This window comes from Hemicordylus capensis, chromosome 4, assembly GCF_027244095.1.
Source record: "Hemicordylus capensis ecotype Gifberg chromosome 4, rHemCap1.1.pri, whole genome shotgun sequence".
Lineage (NCBI taxonomy): Eukaryota > Metazoa > Chordata > Lepidosauria > Squamata > Cordylidae > Hemicordylus > Hemicordylus capensis.
Window position 1 is genome coordinate 226,901,220 of NC_069660.1, and position 20,923 is coordinate 226,922,142.

The 20,923-nt window shown below is 41.7% G+C and overlaps 1 protein-coding gene across 3 annotated transcripts in view; it reads right to left on the reverse strand.

Annotated features, from left to right (window-relative positions):
- ZNF407 (zinc finger protein 407) overlaps nucleotides 1-20,923 on the reverse strand; it is a 684,045-nt gene that overhangs the window by 447,104 nt on the left and 216,018 nt on the right. For all 3 annotated transcript variants that reach the window (XM_053244892.1, XM_053244891.1, XM_053244890.1), the window contains exon 4: nucleotides 8,324-8,398. In XM_053244892.1, the coding sequence (XP_053100867.1) occupies nucleotides 8,324-8,398 (75 nt within the window). The remainder of the gene's footprint in view (nucleotides 1-8,323; nucleotides 8,399-20,923) is intronic.

Here is a 20,923-nt window from a genome sequence, read left to right on the forward strand (position 1 = left end):
TTACAAGTATGTCTGGAATATGGACACATATAACAGAATATTTTATGCAGTGGACAAGTGGACTATATAAAGCATGTCCAGAATACGTTCTGAGTAGAACTTTGGCAATCCTGACAAAGATGTTATTTTACATTATAATATGTCTCCCAACATACCCTTTGTTCCAGATTTCTGAATGTTTGATAATCCAAACTACTTTAGTCAGGAAGTTGGTTAAAATAAAACAACTTCTTCTGGTGTGCAATGTTGTCGCTTCCACCACCACCCCCTCTTTCAATGTACCCTTCTGAACTTATTCCGTTTTTGATGATAGTCATGCCGACAACATTTTTTGGTCCATCAAACTCTGCAGTACAATTACATGAATTTACTTTTAATAAATTACCATCTTTGCATATATCAGTCAAACCATGAAGGCTAAACAGTTGCAAACAAAATGCATTATTAATTTAATTGTCACAGCCTATTTAGTTAGCTTCTATTAGTATTTGCTATACTATGCAATGTGTATCAGAGGGCAGAATCAAATTCAAAACATGAAGAAGAAACTGATTTAGTTGTCCAATTATAGAGAACTGAGGGGGGAAATGACAAAATCTCAGCCAAGGAATTAATGTTTTAATAAGGTAAGAAAAACTAGGAATCATCATAAAGAATTGTTATGCCCAGTTCAACCTCCATTTAAACTATTTCAATCATTGACTCCAGGAGACAGGGCGGGGGTGGGGAGAGACATAGGCATGTCAGCATTAAGGGGCTACCAGTGGAAAAGAAAACTGTGGCTGCTAGCCTGCCACAACTATTGAGTTTTGAAAAATAGATGAGATACATAATCTATTATTTCCATCATACTAATCTAGGTAAAGTTTAAACACACAAAGGTTGCTCTGATCTTGTGACTCTGCTCCTAAGCCTGCAAGGGATTAGAATACTGCAAAAACACAACTTGCTAACAAACATCATTACACCATTCTTCAGCAACCTTATATTGATTGACAAGTCAAACCCCTTACAGAAAAACATGGGACAAACAGGAAAGTCCATAAGGACCACAAGAGAGGGGTTGATGAGATGGAACAGCAGCCCACCTCTACAGAGTGGGAGATTAAAGCATTCATATTTAAAATATACATATTTGGGGTAAAAACTAAAAGTCATACCTCCTGAGCTCAGATAGTGTATCTGAATATTTGTGGCATGATACTTTATAGTACATATAGACACAAGGGTAGAATAAGTTACTTCTATGTAGTATTTATGATAATTATACAGTAACTGTACCACAGTAGAAAGATGTCTTTCTGGAGAACCGGAGATGAAATAAAGCACCAGAAGAAAGTGCTGCAGAATCCTATTCTGCTTCTAGAAGGGACATTCTATTAAAAAAAATGTTCCTGTTTAGATCTAGCAGTATGCACTGGATATTTGTACTGATGGGAGAATCCCCCACTTCAACACACCTTATATTAGCTTGAGTTTCCATTCAGAAAGATCCCGTCCAGGGAAACTCACCTCCAGTCCTCCCTGCCAATCCTCATTTTTCTCAGGCAAAGGGAAAGTTGTAAGTAGTGGCAGAGAGGCTAGCAATAGCAAGAGATCTTGCACGCCTCTCCTTAAGCTCTGCATGCCCAGGATTCCTTACTACTCAGATATATGAGATTTATTGTATAACAACAAAAGAAGAGCTCTACTGGATCGGAGCTAAGGCTGTATCTAGTCCACTACCCTGTTTCACTCAGTGGCCCACCAGATGCCTTGGAAGGCACACAACCAGAACATGAAGGCCTGCTCCCTCTCTTGCAGCTGCTCCTCTGCAACTGGTATTCAGAGCATCAGGTGCCTTGTGGTAAGATTCACTTGTTAACAGACACAAAATTAAATTACTCTTGTGATCAAGTGGTTGGTCCCCTGACTAGTCACACATTTAGGCTACAACTTTGAATCTTCTGCATTCTAATAAAGAGGAAATATGGCCCTATCTGCTTCTCACTATTATTGTGTGTACCTTGGAGGTCATATGGGTAAAGTGCCTTTCCACTCAAATAATTGTCATTCTCAATTTAATAACTATCAGTGATTTAGAAAGGTGCGGTGTGCAACTGTACAAAAATTATTTGTAGAATAACAGTTACAAGCCAAGGCTGAAACCAAGGAAACTTAGCATCCATCAAGCAGAGGATGAGCTTGGGGGCAGCAGAGGGTTTAAGACCTTTTACAGATTAAGATCCAAGCCTTATTCAGGTTTTACAATCATGGTACACTGTACCCAGGTAGAAGTGGAACAGGGTAGGCATGCTCCTTAGCAGTACTCCTGGCATCCCTGGGTTAAGCGATTGTCTGCAAAGAACAGGACTGAACATGGGGGCACTTCCCTCACATGACGTAGAACCATCAGGGCTTCAAATTACATGTAGGAGGAATCCCCAGGTTCAATAATGCCCTCCTCATACAATGCTGAACCCAGAAAAAGCAGTGGGAGTGGAGTACATCGACACCAGGGAGCAAGGCTAGCCAGCACACTCTTGTTCTCCTTCTACCCAGATACAGCATACCTGAGATTGTAATGACTAAAAAGGGTTAAAGCGCAATGCTTTTTAACAGTCACTAAAGGTCCTTCCTATAGAAAGAGCTGATCTATCCTTTCTGGCTTTCCCCATGAAGCTCTGACAAACAGCATAGGACTCTATACTGGACAGCTCCCCAGGGCAGAAAAGACACTTGAAATGCTCATCGGTGGTTTGCATCTTCACTTTTTGAAGAGAATTTATTATTCCATGAGCAGGCGGTATGAGAAACATGAAGGCAAGAATACAGGACATTCCACACAATATCCAGGAAAAAAAATATAAATGAATCCTATATAATAAAAGGCTAAGTGAGTGGCCGTGGCCTTGGAACGTTGGGGATCTGCGTCCCTGCCTCCCTGGGCTGTTCTGGGCCTGCGCGAAGCGCAGGCCCAGAACAGCCCAAGGGAGACAGGACTGCCGACACCAGGCGGCCATGTTGGCGGCCGCAACGCGAACGGGAAAGCCAGGGGGAGGGTAGAGGCGGCGGCAAGAGGACCGGCCATGCCGCGGGGAGGGTAGAGGCGGATCGGCGGCCAGAACTCTGGGCGGCGGCAGCGGGACCAGCCCAGCCGCAACGCAAACGGGAAAGCCGGGAGGAGGGTAGAGGCGGCGGCAAGAGGACCAGCCATGCCACAGGAAGGGAAAGACGACGGGTGCCGGTGGCACTCTGGGCAGTGGGGGCGGCACTCTCCGCCCGCCCAGGAGGCCAGAGTCCAGAAGCGGCGATGGCGAGCCCAAACAATTGCTGCCGCCCGCCCTCCCAGCTGCCCGAGTCCCCCTCACCCGGTTAGGAAGTCCATATTTTGAGAAGCAGAGAGGAGCTCGCAAGCAGAGCTCCTCTCTGTGCAAAGGCTCTGCCCGAACTGGCGCTATGGACGCAAAGGACTCAATAGGCGTCCTTTGCACCCAAAGCTCCAGTTCGGGAAGAGGCTTTGCAGAGAGAGGAGCTCTGCTTGCGAGCTCCTCTCTGCTTCTCAAAATGTGGACTTCCTAACCGGGTGAGGGGGACTCGGGCAGCTGGGAGGGCGGGTGGCGGCATTTACATGGGCCAATTTGGCCCTTAATCATGGGGGGGGGGGAGAAGGAATCGTGGGCGCATGGTGGCACACCAACAGGAACAGCGATGAATGTCTGGGGGTAAGGTAGGTCCGTCCCTGCAATTCCCGCTGCTTGCCCTCTCAGTCATGAGCATAGCTTTCTGGAATAGAGCCATAGCACTACATGAAAGCAATACAAGCACAGTTGATGCAGAAAATGTAAATCATTAAGTGTTTAAAGCATCCTGGGAGAAAATCCTTCATCCAGAAATCACATATTTTACAAAGCTGTTCAATTATAAATGCAATAAAGAAGGAGAAACGGGGTCCTTGGGGAAGAGTTAAGGATATGTGTGTTTCACCTATAAAGTTCCACTCTATGTAAAGTTTGAAAGTCTTAAGTTTAACCTTGGTTCTGATTTTTGAGCTGTTTGAATTGTATTTACTTATTTGCTAATCAAAATACTCTTGCCAAGGACTCTCACCCCTGCAATACTGATGCATACTCTAAACCTCAACTTCACCTTCAAATTAGGCAGGATTTTCTTCCTCTAAGCATTGATATTATTTCAGGGTGAGGACAAGAGAGAGGAAGAAGGAATTAAAAAACAACCACCAGCCAAGCCCATTATAGAAAGAAAAGAGGAAAAGACATAGAGAAGAATTTAAAAAGGGGGGGGGGGAGGAGAGCGAGAAAAGGAAGGAAAGAAAAGAAAGGAACAGAAACAGAAAGAAAACAGAAACAAAAAAGGGGGGGCAAGAGAAAGGAAGAAGGAAAAAAGGGGGAAGAAAAAAACCTAGCGCCCGTTATTATAACGGGCTTAAAAATACTAGTATGGATAATAATGTGGTAGACTATTTTAAGGACAACTAATGTTTTTAATCAGTTGTATTATGTATGCATATTTATTCTGTCTTATGACGTATGGTCAGGAAAATAAACTGTTGGTCACAGAACAACTTGGCAAGGCAACTAATTATAAAAAATAAATCAAAGAGAAAAATGGGAACTTCCTTGGCACAAACTGTCAATGATGATGAAGATGGTTCTGCTGCTGCTAACTACACAAATCAAGGGAGGAACAAGTGGGAAGGGACTCAGTCATTGGCACATGCACAGTAAAAAACATTCAGAAGGCAAAGAAATGGCATGCAATCACTTCTCCTTCGTCAGAGTTTCCCAGTTTCAGCCTGCATATATGCAGAGAAGTCCTATTAGACAAAATTGTTGAGAGGTCTCAGAAAAATATAATATAACTCCGTAGCTCAGTTACAATGAAACTGGCTTGGGGAAACACTTCCATATGTGAAAACTGTAGCATGAGAAGTGATCTTGATAGCAGCTGATATTAAAAAGGCATGGAAGATAACTAATGAAACACCAATCTTTTTTAAAGTCTCCAGAGATCAACCTGGAAATTATAATCTAATTAACATGATTTTGGCATTTAGAAACAACTAAGAATGAAAACTAGGAAAAGAAAGTCACAGGGTTTTCAATAACTATGTAGTCAATGCTTGTGTGCTTTGATTGTGTGCTTTGGTTTTCTAAAGGTTTATAACTCCTCACCAGAATATCCTAAAAATTAGATGACCAAGAGGAATTTGGGGGGAGGCAGGATAACAGTGGTTACACAACTGTGAAAGGCATAAATGGCAACAATTGCCATGGTGAACTGAGCAATTGAGAAAGAGCAACATTGTCCCAAGAAGTCAATATCCCTGAAGGGATTTGCTATATTCAGTCACTTTATGACTACTTATGGGGGCAGATAAACTTCTGGGGGACCCACCAATGGCTCACTACCATAGAGTAACAGGAAGAGTCATTCCTTGGGCAGCTTTCTTCAGGTAGCACCAAGGGCAAAAGCGCCTCTCTCTCCCAGTCTGAGTCAAGTATAAGGGAACATTTTTAATCTGAGATGGTTGGGGGAGGACTGGCCCTCAGAGATGGGATGGAGGATTTTCTTTTAAATCAATATTTAGCTACAGTTTTTAGCTCTTTTGGCAGTACGCTGGGATGATAGGGGAATAAGTATTTTGAACACGATTACTCAGCAAGTGGAAGGTAGGGGAAGATATGTCACGGGAAAATGGCTAGGTCATTCCTGGGAAAGCAGAACTAATTCTTTGTTGATCCTCCTTCCAGACCACCTGTGGTTAATGGGTTCCCATTTGTGCTAGTGACTGTCACCTGGAATAGATAGCAATAGCAACAGCACTTACATTTATATACCGCTCTATAGCTGGAAGCTCTCTAAGCGGTTCACAATGATTTAGCATATTGCCCCCAACATTCTGGGTACTCATTTTACTGACCTCGGAAGGACAGAAGGCTGAGTCAACCTTGAGCCCCTTGTTCAGGATCGAACTTGTAACCTTCTGGTTACAGGGCGGCAGTTTTACCACTGCGCCACCAGATCCACCTCATTGAGGAAAACTGGAGTTACGAGACCACCATTCTTCCCTAAATCAGATCAGGAACATAGCTTGGGAGTGCCCCTAGACCCCAAGCTCTCCCTGGTTTCTCAGGTGGAGGCGGTGGTGAGGAGCACTTTTTATCAGCTTTGGTTGATACATCAGCTATGTCCATTTCTAGAGGTGAATGACCTTAAAACAGTGGTACATATGCTGGTAACCTCCAGGCTTGACTATTGTAATGCGCTCTATGTGGGGCTGCCTTTGTAAGTAGTCCGGAAACTACAACTGGTACAGAATGCAGCAGCCAGATTGGTCTTTGGGACAACACGAAGGGACCACATAACACCGGTTCTAAAAGAACTGTACTGGCTGCCAATATGTTTCTGGGTGAAATACAAAGTGCTGGTTATTACCTATAAAGCCCTTAATGGCTTGGGTCCAGGCTATTTGAGAGAGCACCTCTTATGTCATAATCCCTGCTGCGTGCTACGTTCTTCTGGAGAGGTCCAGTTACGGTCGCCACCGGCTCATTTGGTGGAGACCCAGGACCGGGCTTTTTCTGTGGCTGCCCCAGGGCTCTGAAAGAAGCTTCCTGCTGAAATAAGAGCCAGGCGCAGGCTGTGAACGCGCCGGGGGGGGGGGGGGGGCAGCTTCTTTAAGTGTAAATGGAGCCTGTGCTCCGTGCCGCCCAGCAGCCCTTGTGGTGGGAAATCGATTCCGCCACTTACCTGGCTCCCATGGAGGTGAGCCTCCGCCAGTGGCCAGGTGAGTGGTGGAGGCGATTCCCCGCCACAGGGGCTGCTGGGTGGCACGGAGCACCAGCTCCATTTACACTTAAAGAAGCCGCCCACCACCCCCACAGAGGCACGTTCACGGCCCACGCCTGATAACAGCATCGCCTTCTCTGTTTGTTTTCAGGAAGAACCTCAAGACCCTCCTGTTCTCACAGGCTTTTAATTAGAATTAATTTTAATAATTTTAAAAAACTTGTTTTAATAATTTTATTCTATTGTTTTTATTGTTGTGTATTTTAAATTGTGACTTATAAATATTTTAAATTTTGTACACCGCCTAGAGATCTACATATCAGGTGGTATGTAAATAAATAAATGTAAATAAATAAATAAATAAATAAATAAATAAATAAATAAATAAATAAATAAATTCCCAGTGCACCTGACAATTTCTAGTATCAATATTTGGGAAATGTACACCCCTAATAATCATTATGCAGTCATAAAATGATTACTTTCTGCTATTATAATTCTTGCTGCTCAACCCTAATTCCAAATTGATGTGTTACGTCAAATAGGGACAGCAAAGAGTATAATAATAGAGACAGTACCAGATTCCATGAGGCATGGGACTTCTGCCCTTTTAATAGCATGGAAGCAGGGAAACATTCAGTAGGACCATTTTCCTGTCTGCAACACTATGATGCAAGATGTTTCAAGTGCACAATGTAAGTCTTTCTCATGGCATTTAAAGGAATAGATGCTTTGCCCTGTTTTAGAATAGTCATTTTCCATTTGAAGGGAGAAAAAGAAAAACCACAACTTTCAGCCTCAAGAACACTGCTTTTCAAAACCAAGAATTGCTAGGTATATTGTAAATTGACATAACAAATGTCAATCTGGACAAACTGACGTATATCAAACTACTAACTGGATAAATTATTAATTTATAACATACATGTAACACTGGAAAAGCTTTCATATAAATGCAAGGGTGTTTGACTATATGGTCTATGGAACCTACCCTCTAATTTATGCCTTCAGTCCTCCTGTTAAGAATTTACACCCTGTTTTGGAACTTTTCTGTTGATGATCCTGTTTGAGGACATCTTCAAGTAGGTAAGTTATAACAATTTTGCATCTTATAGATAGCACAAATTGTAACACTGCTCTGTTTCCCACTTCAGATCATGATGTGCAGCACTACACAGTCCAGGTATGCATAATACAGCACTCAGTTGGGCTTGATAGCAGCTTGATAGCAGTATAATACAGCACTCAGTTGGGCTTGTTATCCCACCAACACCCACCACTTCTTCCAGTCCCTGGGGCACAGCAGGTTCAATACAAGAAGGAAAGAAGGAGCCAAACAGTCCAAGTACTATTGGTCCATTTGTACTACTTTGGGCCTTCTAAAACCAAAAGGTTTTATTGATGGATTTATGTATAACATTCTCAGTACAGCTTTAAAATTTTAGATAGATAGATAGATAGATAGATAGATAGATAGATAGATAGATAGATAGATAGATATGCAGCTTGAAATGAGCCAGTATTATTTTACCTTTCTTTGGGGGTACCAACTCCATGTTTTCCCAGTAAGTGTGTATTTAAGTGCTTCTTCATTACAAATGCCACCCTGAAAAAATAGACATGATTTTTGTTAGTCTGTGATTAGAATTTAATGCATGTGGAATATATGTACAATTTCAACATATAATCTCAAATGTAATATGCCAAATTTTGTTGTGGCATAGCTTATGGATTGCAAGTAAATGCAAAAAAACCAAAAAAACCACCCTGAATACACTTATGCTAATATGTTTAAATGTTATTGAATTTATTCAGATATTGTAATAATTAGTATTGCCAGATGTAAAGCCTGAGGGGACTCTTGTGGCTCAAATTGTCAAATTTCACCAATTGTGCCCCCCCCCCGCAGCACTTCAGCCTTTGAATGGAGGGGAGGGGAGAGAGACCTGGTGAAATCACAGGTCTATTCAGAAGCCTGGTGATCCTAAACAGTACTGAAGGACGTTTGCTGGAGGCTGTCCCATTGTTTGTTTGTTTGTTTGTTTGAACCATGTGTATACACAGGCATGCACACTTTGTTTACCCACACACACAGCCTAACAAAGATACCTTCCTTGTCCATCAATAAAGCAAGCTCCTTCCCCAAGTAAGCCCAGTGTCCTTATGTGGTAGAATCTCCAAAGGGAATAATGTGATAGTGGGAACTGGCGTGTGAAGTTTATTCTTTGTAAATAAAGCATCTAGTTAAAGACCTTGATGAAAAAGCTGAAATGGTGCTGGGATGGATAGGAAAGCAGAAATGGTGCTGGCCTTCTCAAGTGGCTCCAGGAACCTGTACAAGAATTTGGCACCAATAGCACCAGGATATTTTAAAAGCAAAGATCACAATACCTAACACTGAAATACAAACACTTGGTTCAATTAAACTGTGGTGTCAAAAAAATTAATATAGGTAATTGTTGAATATACTTCCACTGATAACACCTTTACATTAATTTAATTATGTCATGTGATTACTTCACCAATATAGATATCAGACACGGGCTTCTAAAATGGCATCCTTAAAAACCTAAAAAGAAATTACTCCTCTTACTTTCAGTGTGAAAAGGGCTTGCAAACATTTTTGTTAATTATGTATTACAGCTGTCCTTCATAAAGTTAATTACTAATAGCTGAAAGGCACTGGAAATCTATTTGCATATGTACATGAAAGGCATGACATATGCAAAAATATGATTTTAATTAGCATTCCATGATATGACGGGCTACAAATCAAGCTGGCACATTATAAGATTTTTAACATTAAATGCTGAATTCATTTGGACATGTTTCCACTAATGGACAGTGAAACGACTGTAAAATACCACAGCATTATAGTATATATGAACTACAAACGCCAAGAACCAGTACTTTTCCATTACATATATGTTAATGTCTCATATCCACGTCTGATCTACTTTGGGTACATTCATATTATTATAGAAAGTCTCTATTTCATGCAGCCTTCAGGGTGCAAAGCTATAAACTCTGCATCTTTAAAATGATAGCAACTTCATTATTTTTATAAAAAGAAACATATTAAGTATAATTGATGCTTGCTTTTTCATATTTGAGTGAAATATATAGACATCACAAAATCTAGAACTAAGAATAATCTACGGCAGTATCATCCCTCGACTATGCAAGTGTCACTAGAATTATTGCACATAAAGAAAATGATTGTAGTGACATAAAATCCTCAGCCCTAATAAGAGTACAAGACATTCCAAATTTACTGCCATTGCTTTTGGGCAGAAAGCAGAATCATCTCCCTAATGCTGTAAGCATGCCCAGCACATGTGAAATTAACAACACTCTTATTTTTGTAAATCAGAAGCCTCCTTCCTCCAAGATAATTATCTGAAGGGAAAAATAAAATTAAGAGATACTAATATACAGGGAGTATATAATCAAAAAGGCAGTAAGTCTGAGCTTATTTATGTACTTAACAACACTGTGTCAAATACAAAATCTAATTAAAATTACAATACTACCTAGAAAAATTATTCATTTGGTCCTGGGTTTTCAAAAAAACCAAATAAAAAGATAAGAGCAATGCAGTTAAGTATACACATTTCTTGACAGTATATGGCAGGCAAAACACATTTATTTGAAAATAAAACATGCAAGGCAAAGAAAAAAGGCCTTGATTGAAACTTGTCTCTACACCATTCAAGCAAACTCTGCTAGTGGCTTCTGTGGCATTATGAATTTCCCCCTTTCCTTATAACATTTTATCATGCTGAGCTCTAGAGCTGGATGTCTGCTGTGTCTCAAAAGGAAGTAGCCATTTTGTTTCTTTCTACAGCATTAGAAAAATAGTGAAATAGTGATGGAAGAGTGCAACTGAAACTTCAGAAACTGGTACTCTGCTGACACAATATGTATGAGACCGGATAAATGTCTCTTTGAAAATTAGTACCTAGGTGGGAATTGAGGGTATTCTCAAGAGCTGCTCAGCACCAAACACTAACAGTATACAATTATAATCTAATTCAAGGAAACGATCAAGCACTGCCTTTAAAATAAGAAATCAGAAGCAGCACTGTGAGGGGCTGGGAGTAAACCCATGGGTTTTTACCGACCCTTTCCTGTGGTACCCTAGCTATGTATTCTTATAAATCACACCCCATGTAGCGAACCAGACCCAGCCAGCTCACTGTGAGGGGAATTATCACTGAATCACTCCTCCCTGTTACCTGGCAAGCAAACTAGGTTGGTTATTTAATTAAATAGTGTTACCAGCTGAGCTTATTCAGCCTGTTCCAAGAAGCCTCACTGGTTGCAACTGCATCTCCAGGCTTGGAGATGCACTTTTGCTATGCTCAAGAGCTGCTCCGCAAAGTGAGCTCCCAGTCTATGTTATACATGGGGACAACTTGCTTAGTTGGCAGTGGATTGTCGGCCCCAGATTTGGCTACAAGCACCACAAATTGGAAAGGAGATTAGAGTCACACTCCCTCTTTCTATGAGGAGGCCCCAGCTAAGCAGACTCCTGAACTGGCTACTGAAAGTGTCTGGCATTTGAGGTCATTTCGGCCTTGGAATGAAATCTAAACTCCCCTCATCCTCTCACAAGAGCGATAACACCTGATGCTAACAAAGCAATTAGGCCAGGAAGGGAAGGCAGATAAGACAAGTGCAACATAGAGGTGTGCACAGAACCGCCACATTGCGGTCCGGCACTAGGGTGGGGGGTCGCTTTAAGAGTGGCGGGAGGGTTTACTTACCCCTCACGCCGCTTTCCCGATCTGGCGCCGTAACTAGTAGTGTAATTGGGGCGGCAGGATATCTCCCTGCCGCCCCTTCCCCGCTGCGGCTCACTCGGCAAAGCTCCCAGTAATGCTTTGCGTGCGCGCACGCAAAGCATTACTGGGAGCTTTGCCAAGCGAGCCGCAGCGGGGAAGGGGCAGCAGGGAGATATCCTGCCACCCCAATTACACTACTAGTTACGGCGCCAGATCGGGAAAGCGGCGTGAGGGGTAAGTAAACCCTCCCGCCGCTCTTAAAGCGACCCCCCACCGCCAATCCGGACCACCAAGGTCCGGACCGGTCCGGGCCCATCCCTAGTGCAACAGCAGACTCCATTACAATAGGGATGAGTTAGTGACATAACTTTGAAGAGGTTCCATCAAAACTTTTGAAAGAACTATTGGGAAGCTCTTCACAGCACATTTTGGAGTATAAGTATCTCTAACTCCATGACCCAGTGTGCTCCCTTGTACTTTGCACTTGGACTCCATCAGACTGCAACAAGGCCTTCAACAAGACCATCTTCGTGCTCGCCTTGTGCTTTACACTGAGGACTTCATTGCAACAAGAACTCCAGCAGACCACCTTGGTGTTCCCCTCTCCTTTGGGGCCACCCAAGGTGAAATCACTACCCTCCTGGCCAATTCACTGACCTCACACCAAGGCTCAGATCATTGTGCCTGGTTTTAGATCGGTCCCCCTGCCGATCTATTCAGCTGACCTCACGCTGGAACTTTCTTTGTGAGCAACTTCATCAACTGCTTCAACTCTCCTGCTTTTCACTTCATTTCCCCAGACAGATCGTAGTCTCCAGCTGCCTGAATCGGATCTTCATGGGAGCAGGTGATATAGCCTCTTGCCCAGCTCCCTCAAAGCTAAATCTACCCCTTTCTCTTGTTTCCGAAAACTTATCTCCCCCCCACCATCTTAAAGTAACTCTCTCTAGCTTGCCTGGAAATTTACACATAATTTGGAACTTTAAGCTAAATGTGCCTTACAACACATTTTTGTGTTTTTAAACATATTTGTATTGCTTTTATATTAGGACTGCCTAGTAACTTAGTGTATTGCTTTTATTATTTGTCTTCCAATAAACTCCTTTTTGTTAATTAAAACCCCCCTCCCAAGCCGGTTTTCTTGAGTTCAGACACTTGCACAAATTAAAACTGCTTGGTACTGTCTCCCCTCTTGAGCTACATTCCCCACATTCACCCAAACTGGGGGTGTTGACCAATCATCCCTGAGGCAGTTCCATCAACAACAGGGAATATCCAATAGACTATCTCGCTGGCATCAAGCATTCCTTTATTAATAGAGAATACCACGGACTGGAACCAGAACACTAAAAATTCCAGTCCTCTCTCTTCACTTTGCTAGCAGGCAAATATAAAAATGTGGTCCCACTTATATAGGTTTAAGTGAGGAAGTAGCAGGCTTTACAGTCCTTTAGAGGACGTGTGCACTAAAGGCTTCCCCTCCGCCTCTTCCAGAGTCAGTCAAACACTCTGAGAGCTTGTAAAACACAGAAAAACAATTTATTAACTTGCTACAAAAAAAAACTACTCCTAAGATGGCTTCAGCATATTGGTTACAAATAGAAATAGCTTAATGGTTACAAGAATTTTCTTAAAGTAATCAGTTACTAGGTTAGGGTTGAAGGTAGTTAGTTATAAGAAGCAGATACTTGTGTACACAAAGCGGCAGAAAGGAAAATAACTTCTAATACAAGTCTTACTAAAACACTTTCTCCCCTTGGACCTCACTAGGACTTAGGTGAGACCAACCCTTACAATCCCTGACCCCCAACCCCAGGGGCCTACAGAACTCACCCTGTGAGACTCTGGCAAGACTCCATTGCTCCTCTCTCACCTGGGCATATCGTTCTTCATCCCAGAAGACCCACAGGAGCCTTTAGTCCCACCCAACTTGTTAACCGATTGGATCATGAGCTAGGGTCTCCAGTCTGTCAATCAAGTCAACAACTTTTTCCAGTTAACTTTATCAGTGCTGGCTGGCTGATACCCCACACCAAAAAAGTGAGCGACCTACTGTAAAAATAAGCAATAACAATCAGAAACTGCCACTTCTGCAAATGGGGGACACAGTCTCCATAAAGGCAATTAAGACTGTCTTGTTTGCATTGTATTATATTACTTCTGAAAGTTTTTCATCTTTGACTTATAGCACCATTTTCAACTGATTAATGTAGATAGACAAATTGGTACATGAGTACAAAATTTTTAATCCAGTAAAAAATATTCATATATGTAAACATCTACTTCAATCCAATCAGGAGAATATTTCCTAAAACCAAATATTCATAGCAAGTTTCTACAAGATTACACTTTATATTAGATACTTTTTAACTTTAGCATAGAGTAAATAATCTTGGTTACATTACACTTGCAAAACAGAACTTTGAGTTTGTCCTCTCTCTGGATTGCACAGTTGCTAATCAGGTAAATCTTGATACACTTGTGTGTCCTGTGCCTTCTTAAAGGGATAATTGACCAAAAAACCTGACATACTGACTTCACTTCACAGTTAAGAACATAGGCACAACCCAGCTGGATCAGGCCCAAGGCTGTGTGGAACATGATGCTGTGTGGAACAGCATCCTATTCCACACAGTGGCCCACCAGATGCCTTTGAGAAGGCCACAGACAAGAGATGAGGCCAAGCCCTCACTCCTGATGTTGCTCCCTTATGACTGATAATCAGAGGCCTATAGCCACCAAACTATTAGCCATTGATAGCCTGGTTCTCCATGAATTTGTTAAAGACATCCAAGCTAGTGGCCATCACCACATCCCGTGGCAGAGAATTCCACAGATTAACTATGTGCTGTGTGAAAAAGTACTTTATTTTGTCTGTCCTAAGTTTCCAGGCCTGGAAAAAATTTCCTGGAAAAATTTCTATCAACTTTCTCCAGACCATGCATAATTTTATAAACCTCTCTCATGTATCCCCTCAATCATCTTTTTTAGCTTACTTTCCAGTAGGCTTATGAGATCACCCAGCATTCTGTGTGCGTGTGTGTGTCCCCAACCCCCCGCCATCAATTTCACAACGCCTGGACCAATATGAACCAAATTGGGTACAGCGGTAAGGACACATAGGGACACCTCTACGGCGTAGTTTGTGATGATGTCATCCACCCAATCCAAGATGGCGGATGCATAAACTTTTGAGGCACAAGTGGGCTAACTTGTGAACCGCCTAACCCTAACCCTAACCAATTTGAACTAAATTTGATACAGCTGTGGGGGCACATAGGTATGCGGAAATGGTGTGGTGTGTGATGACGACATCTACTCTCATTCAAGATGGTGGCCATGTGAACATCTGAAGCACAAGTGGGCTAACTTGTGGACTGTCTAAATGATTTGAACCAAATTTGCTACAGCTGTAGGGACACATAGGGGCAACTCAACAGCAAAGATGGTGATGATGTCATCCATCCCAATTCAAGATGGCGGACACCTAAACTTTTGAGGCGCAGGTACACTACCATGTGGACAGTCTAATCCATTTGAACCAAATTTGCTACAGCTGTAGGGACACATAGGGATGCCCTAATGGTGTAGTTTGTGATGATGTCATCGACCCCGATCCAAGATGGTAGATGCATACACTTTTGAGGCGCATGTGCACTAACCTGAGGACTATCTAACCTATTTGAACCAAATTTGGAACAGCTGTAGTGAGTGATACACAGGGACACCTCAATGGTGCAGTTTGTAATGATGACATCCACCCCGATTCAAGAAGGCAGACACATGAACATTTGAGGCGCAAGAGATCTAACTTGTGGACCTCAATTTTCACCAAATTAGTCCAGATGTAGAGATAGTGAAAGCAAAGTAGGCTGATTAGTTCTTACTAGAACTTGTTTATTTATTTAATGTATTTGTATACTGCCCAAAACACAAGTCTCTGGGTGGTTTACAACAAAACAATAAAAACAACAAGTAAAAAGGTTAAAACATTACAAAAATTTAAAATTTAAAACATTAAAACTATTAAAAACCATCAAGCTATTAAAACAGTATCTAATTAACAGCCTGGGCGAACAAATGTGTCTTGACTGCCTTTTAAAAAGTTGTAAGAAATGGAGAGGCTCTTATTTCAGCAGGGAGTGTGTTCCAGAGCATTGTGGCAGCAATGGAGAAGGCCCGTCCCCAAGTAGCCACCAGACAAGCTGCTGGCAACTGAGATGAACCTCTCCTGATGATCTCAATGGGCAGTGTGGTTCATAACGATGAAGATGCTCTCTTAAATACCCAGGAGCTAAGCTATTTAGAGCTTTATAGGTTGTAATCAAGACCTTGTATTTTGTCCGGAAACATATGGACAGCCAGTTTAGGTTTTTTAAGATTACTTGTTACCCATGGTGGCATCCTTCTGGATTCAGTGGTACCTTTCCTCCTTTTTAGTATACATTCTAACTGCACATCAGTTATTGTGGTTTAAATAAACTCCATGATTTCTGGACTTCCTTGGTGATTCTCTCCTCGCATATATGCTAGATTTGATCACACTATGGTCACTGTTCCCTAAGGTTCCACAACAGTGACATCTCACACTAGGTCTTGGGCACCACTCAGGATTAAGGCTAAGGTTGCCTTCTCTTTGTCTGGTTCCATGACCTAGGGCACAGCCATTCCAAATATCTAGAAATTTGGCCTCTGTCATTACTTGAATGTGAATTTATGTGTGGGTAACTGAAATCATCCATTATTACATTTCCGTCTCTCTTTGATACCTTCCTGATTTCCTTCTGCAACTCCCAAGCACTGTCAGCTTTTTGATCAGGAGGGCGATAGCCTATTTCCAATAGCACATTTCCTTTCAAGCCTTGAATTGTCACCCACAGAGTTTATGTGGAGGACTCCTGTCTTCCTAGGTTTCTTAGATTTTTTAACATATAGTGCTACTCCACCCCCCAGTTCGCCCCTCCCTATCCTTTCTATAGAGGACAGGGGAGGGGTGAACTGTTGAAGCAATTAATGGTACACCTCCATCATAATTTTTACGTACCTGTACCCAACTGGAAAACATGATTTCTTTGGAGATTATTTAGCCCTATGCTTTTAAATAAATAAATACATTGGGCTTTTTAAAAATCCAGTGTAAGAAAGATGAAACCACCTTGGGAAACCTTTCTATAAGCCTCTGGGAGAACTGAAGTTTGGGACTGATTCTGAGTCCAACATTTACAAATCCCAATCTTAAAACTTTTTGAAATTTAAGCTAAGAATACTTAATGAACATATGGAAGTTTGCCATGAGGCTTACGTTTAGCTGGCTGTCAACAGATGCAGTCTAAATAGGTAATACAAAGACAGCACATGTCTACTTTTTCATGACAAGTATAAATGAGAGCAAACTTGTCAAGTCAGCAGATCTAAAGGCTGACTATCCAAATTTTAGTATGCACTTGAGAAGGGGGGGAAAACATAAGAGCATTTGAACATGTCTTCAACACAGCTCCTAATACTAGACCTTTTATGAGTAATAGTGGATTGTAATCTTCCATCCATTTATGCTTAGGTCCCAGTGATTCGCAATTACTGCACTTCAGAAAGCTGAAAAGTATGTTTCCCAGGGTGGTATCCTTTCCCCCTTCCTAAAAAAAAAAAAAAAGGCCACCTAATGGCGCAGTGGGGAAGCAACTTGCCTAGGGAGCAAGAGGCTGTCAGTTCGAAGCCCTGATGGTATGTTTCCAAGACTATGGGAAACACCTATATCAGGCAGCAACGATACTGGAAGGTGCTGAAAGGCATCATCTCATACTGTGTGGGAGGAAGCAATGGTATAGGAAGGTGCTGAAAGGCATCATCTCATATCAGGCATGCAAATCATGCTCAGTTTAAGTACTGAGTGTTATATAACTAAAGGCATGCAGATTCAATAGGTGTTTGGTCACATACGAAGTCTCATGGGACTTGAGTTGTTCCTGACCAACTTGCTCCATTGATTTTAGTTGTGCTTAATATGACTAACTAGTCAGTATATGATCCACGGATTTTTAGTTTTAAGTAGTAAATTCACTATGTCATGCAGTTCATTGTTGCTCAAGAATATGGATCTTGGTACTAGCTTGAAGAATACTTGAACACCTCTAAGCAATCTGCACTTTCACAGTCTGTTCTGTGAGACCAGAACAGAATTTCCTAATTGAATTTTTCTGATTCTCAAGACCGATCAGTGCCATAAGCTAACTAAGCAGGCCAAGGATAATGACTGCCATTGCCTTATAAAACTAATGTCTCCTTGTAGCACTCTCACCATGGATGAGAGTGATTTTAAAATCATTTGGCACAGGTAAACTAACCCTTAGGCTTCTTAATGGACATTAAAAGGTCACTTTTGCTCAGCATTACAAAGCATTTGAAAGGTTGAATAGCAGATTTAGTGGTGAGAAGGATTAAATAAATATATATTTTAGGAAGACTAGGAAATATTGTTTTTTGGTCTCACTTCTAAAGTGCAGACAAAAGCATGAAGCAAACACATCAATTGATACCCATTATGCAATATGTGTTTGGCGGCATATTACAAGGAGGAGGAATTGTTAATTAATTATGAGAAGACCAAAATTCTTCCTTTTATGAAACGCCCAAAAGTACATACATGGAAGATTGATCAGCAATTGACAGAAACAGTCAAGGTATTCAAATACTTGGGTGTAGTTTTTCAGGCCTCAGGGAAGCAGAAAGCCCATTGTAATTACATCTGCCAATCCGCTTCTAAGTCAGCTTGGGGCTGACTGGTGTTGTTACAGACATTGAAAAGATACAAATGAGATTTTTAAGGAACAGCTTTCAGGTAAGTGTGATGTGTCCCCTCCTCAGTGTTATTTATTTTTATTTATTTATTTAACACATTTTTATACTGCCCAAAATGCAAGTTCTCTGGGCGGTTTACAGTTCTCTGGGCAGTTTACTCTCTGTTACGCAGAGAGGCAGGATTTCTTAAAATGGAGACTAAGATTTTAAAATGCATATTTGTGTCTTGGTTTAAATTGCACTTTTCTTCAGCTGGCCTAGCTCCACTGATATTAATTGATAGTTTTAAGTCCAGTTGGAAAAAAGCATTGGAGCTTAAGCTGCCCTATATTGGGTTTTCAAGTGAAGTTTTATTAAGAATGGGCTATGAAAAAGCCAGGAGAATATTGGTGCGACGTTTGATAGATTTAGACCTCCAAGAAGATATAGCCAGTTTACCAAGATATATTTTTCTCAGCAGTGGTTCTCCTCTGCTAAGACCTGCTAGATATTTATATTCCATCACATTCCAGCTAAGAAGAACCTTGACATTAGTTAGATTTAATATTTTACCTACAGTTGTTCCTGAAGGCAAATTCAAGAAGGTTCCTTATGGGGCCAGGGTTTGACCGTGTGGAGCTGGGGTGGTTGAATCTTCTGCTCATGTTCTATTGTACTGCCCATATTACAGAGATGCTCAGGCTCAATTATTCTTACCATTGATGTCAAAATATCCAGGGTGCTCGGATGCTTTCTATTTGCGAATTTTATTGTCTGATAATAATGATGCCATTTCTTTAAATGTTGCAAAATATTGTTTTGCTGTCTGCAAGCTAAGGCCTGAGTTAGCGGGACTGTCATTATTTTAAGCTTTCTTAAAGTTTTAGATGATGTTTGGCATCTATTGCTGTTATTGTTGTCTGGTTATTGACTGTATTTTTTTAAAAAAAAAAAAATAATAGTCTCAGATCATAAATAAATCTGATCTGCAATATGTGCTAGAGTGTGAAGTGGTGATGGTCGCTCACATTAATAACTGGGACGAGGAGTTCCAAAAAGTGATGTGAAAACCAACAGAATTGTCAAACATTAAGACAGTGATCCTGGACACGGTGCATAGCAAATGACTGAAAGCAGGATGTTCCTCAGAATCAAATGATACCTGAATTGAAGGAGCTGTCTCTCAAATCAGGACAATGATTTAAATAAATCAAATGTGACTATTATTGTGTCGAATTTTAAATTAAAACCATTTTCCTGAAAGAGCATTCCATAACCTTATAATTTATTCTACTCCTTTTCTGGAATGAAGTTGGGTTTTGAAGGGGAAGGTGGAAATGATATGGCAAAAGGTGACATCTTGGAATGTAGTAACATTCAAGAAACCTTTCTGTACCTTTCATGCACTGTGTAGACCTATGTGGAGTATCTGTCAGTGTCCCAGACTCTATTTCAGCAGAATGATGGACAACAGGTTTGTTGATGTGCTGTTCAATGACCTGCATCAATCTTCAGAATAATTTACTGTCTATATCGGACACATCATTATGGATGAGTTGCTCACTATCAATCAATCAGCTCTGCTCTTCCTGCATATTCCTATATCTATCATTCAAAAAAGAGAGAACTGTCTCTCAAGATGCTTCCATTGCTGTGTCTGTGACATCAATATGTGATGTTCAAGATGTAAGAGAATTATTAGACTTGCATGATCAAATGGGGTGGCTGGGAGAGAGATCCAGAATATCTCTTTCTGACAGAAGATACTTCACTGTCTCAGTCTCTGCCTGGCCAAGACATAAAAGAGGAGCTACTTTAATAACTATTTCATTAACGAATTCAAATATAAGAGAACAAGCTCTGTATGAACGCTCCCATCAAGCAAGCTTGAAAAAGTTTGCTGTGCAGTGGGATGGCCAGTACAGCTAACTTCATGTTTGCTATGCCCCCCCACCCCTGCCATGCTCTGTCTGCCCTGAGGCCCGGCGTGCGGCTGCACCCTGTGGCAGGCTGCTGTGTTGCAGCAGATTCCTAGGCCACTGCAGGGCTGAACAAGCCCTGTCCTAGGGCATCACTCACTGGGAAGTATAAGAAGCTTCCTGGCTGAGGCAGGTCTTGCCTGTCCTTTCTGGTCTAGGTCTAGATGGCTACACCATCTCTCTTTAATAGAAGAAGCAGGCCTTGCCTCGGTATCCAGGTTCCTTTGCCCTGGTGTGTCTCCTGTCTGCTTGGTGTGATCTCTGGCTTGTTTTGATTTCTTATTAGCTGCTAGACCCTCTGGCTGCTGGCTGTTGATATGGCTGGACCTTTGGCTTGTTTCTGGCTCTCAGCTCCTGTTCTGATCCTTTGACTTGACAGATACTTGGACTTGACTTCCAGCATGTTCCTGTCTCCTCACTTCTGACTTGCTGCCTGGAATAACCTCTGGTGAGCTCCTGGCTATCCCAGTCCTGGCTTTGAATCTGTGTCCCCTAGTAGCTGCTCCCCATGGCTCAGCTGCTTGACAACCCTCAAACATACATATGCACCTATAGGGTAGGGTAAGAAAAGAAAGACACTAGGATCCTCCT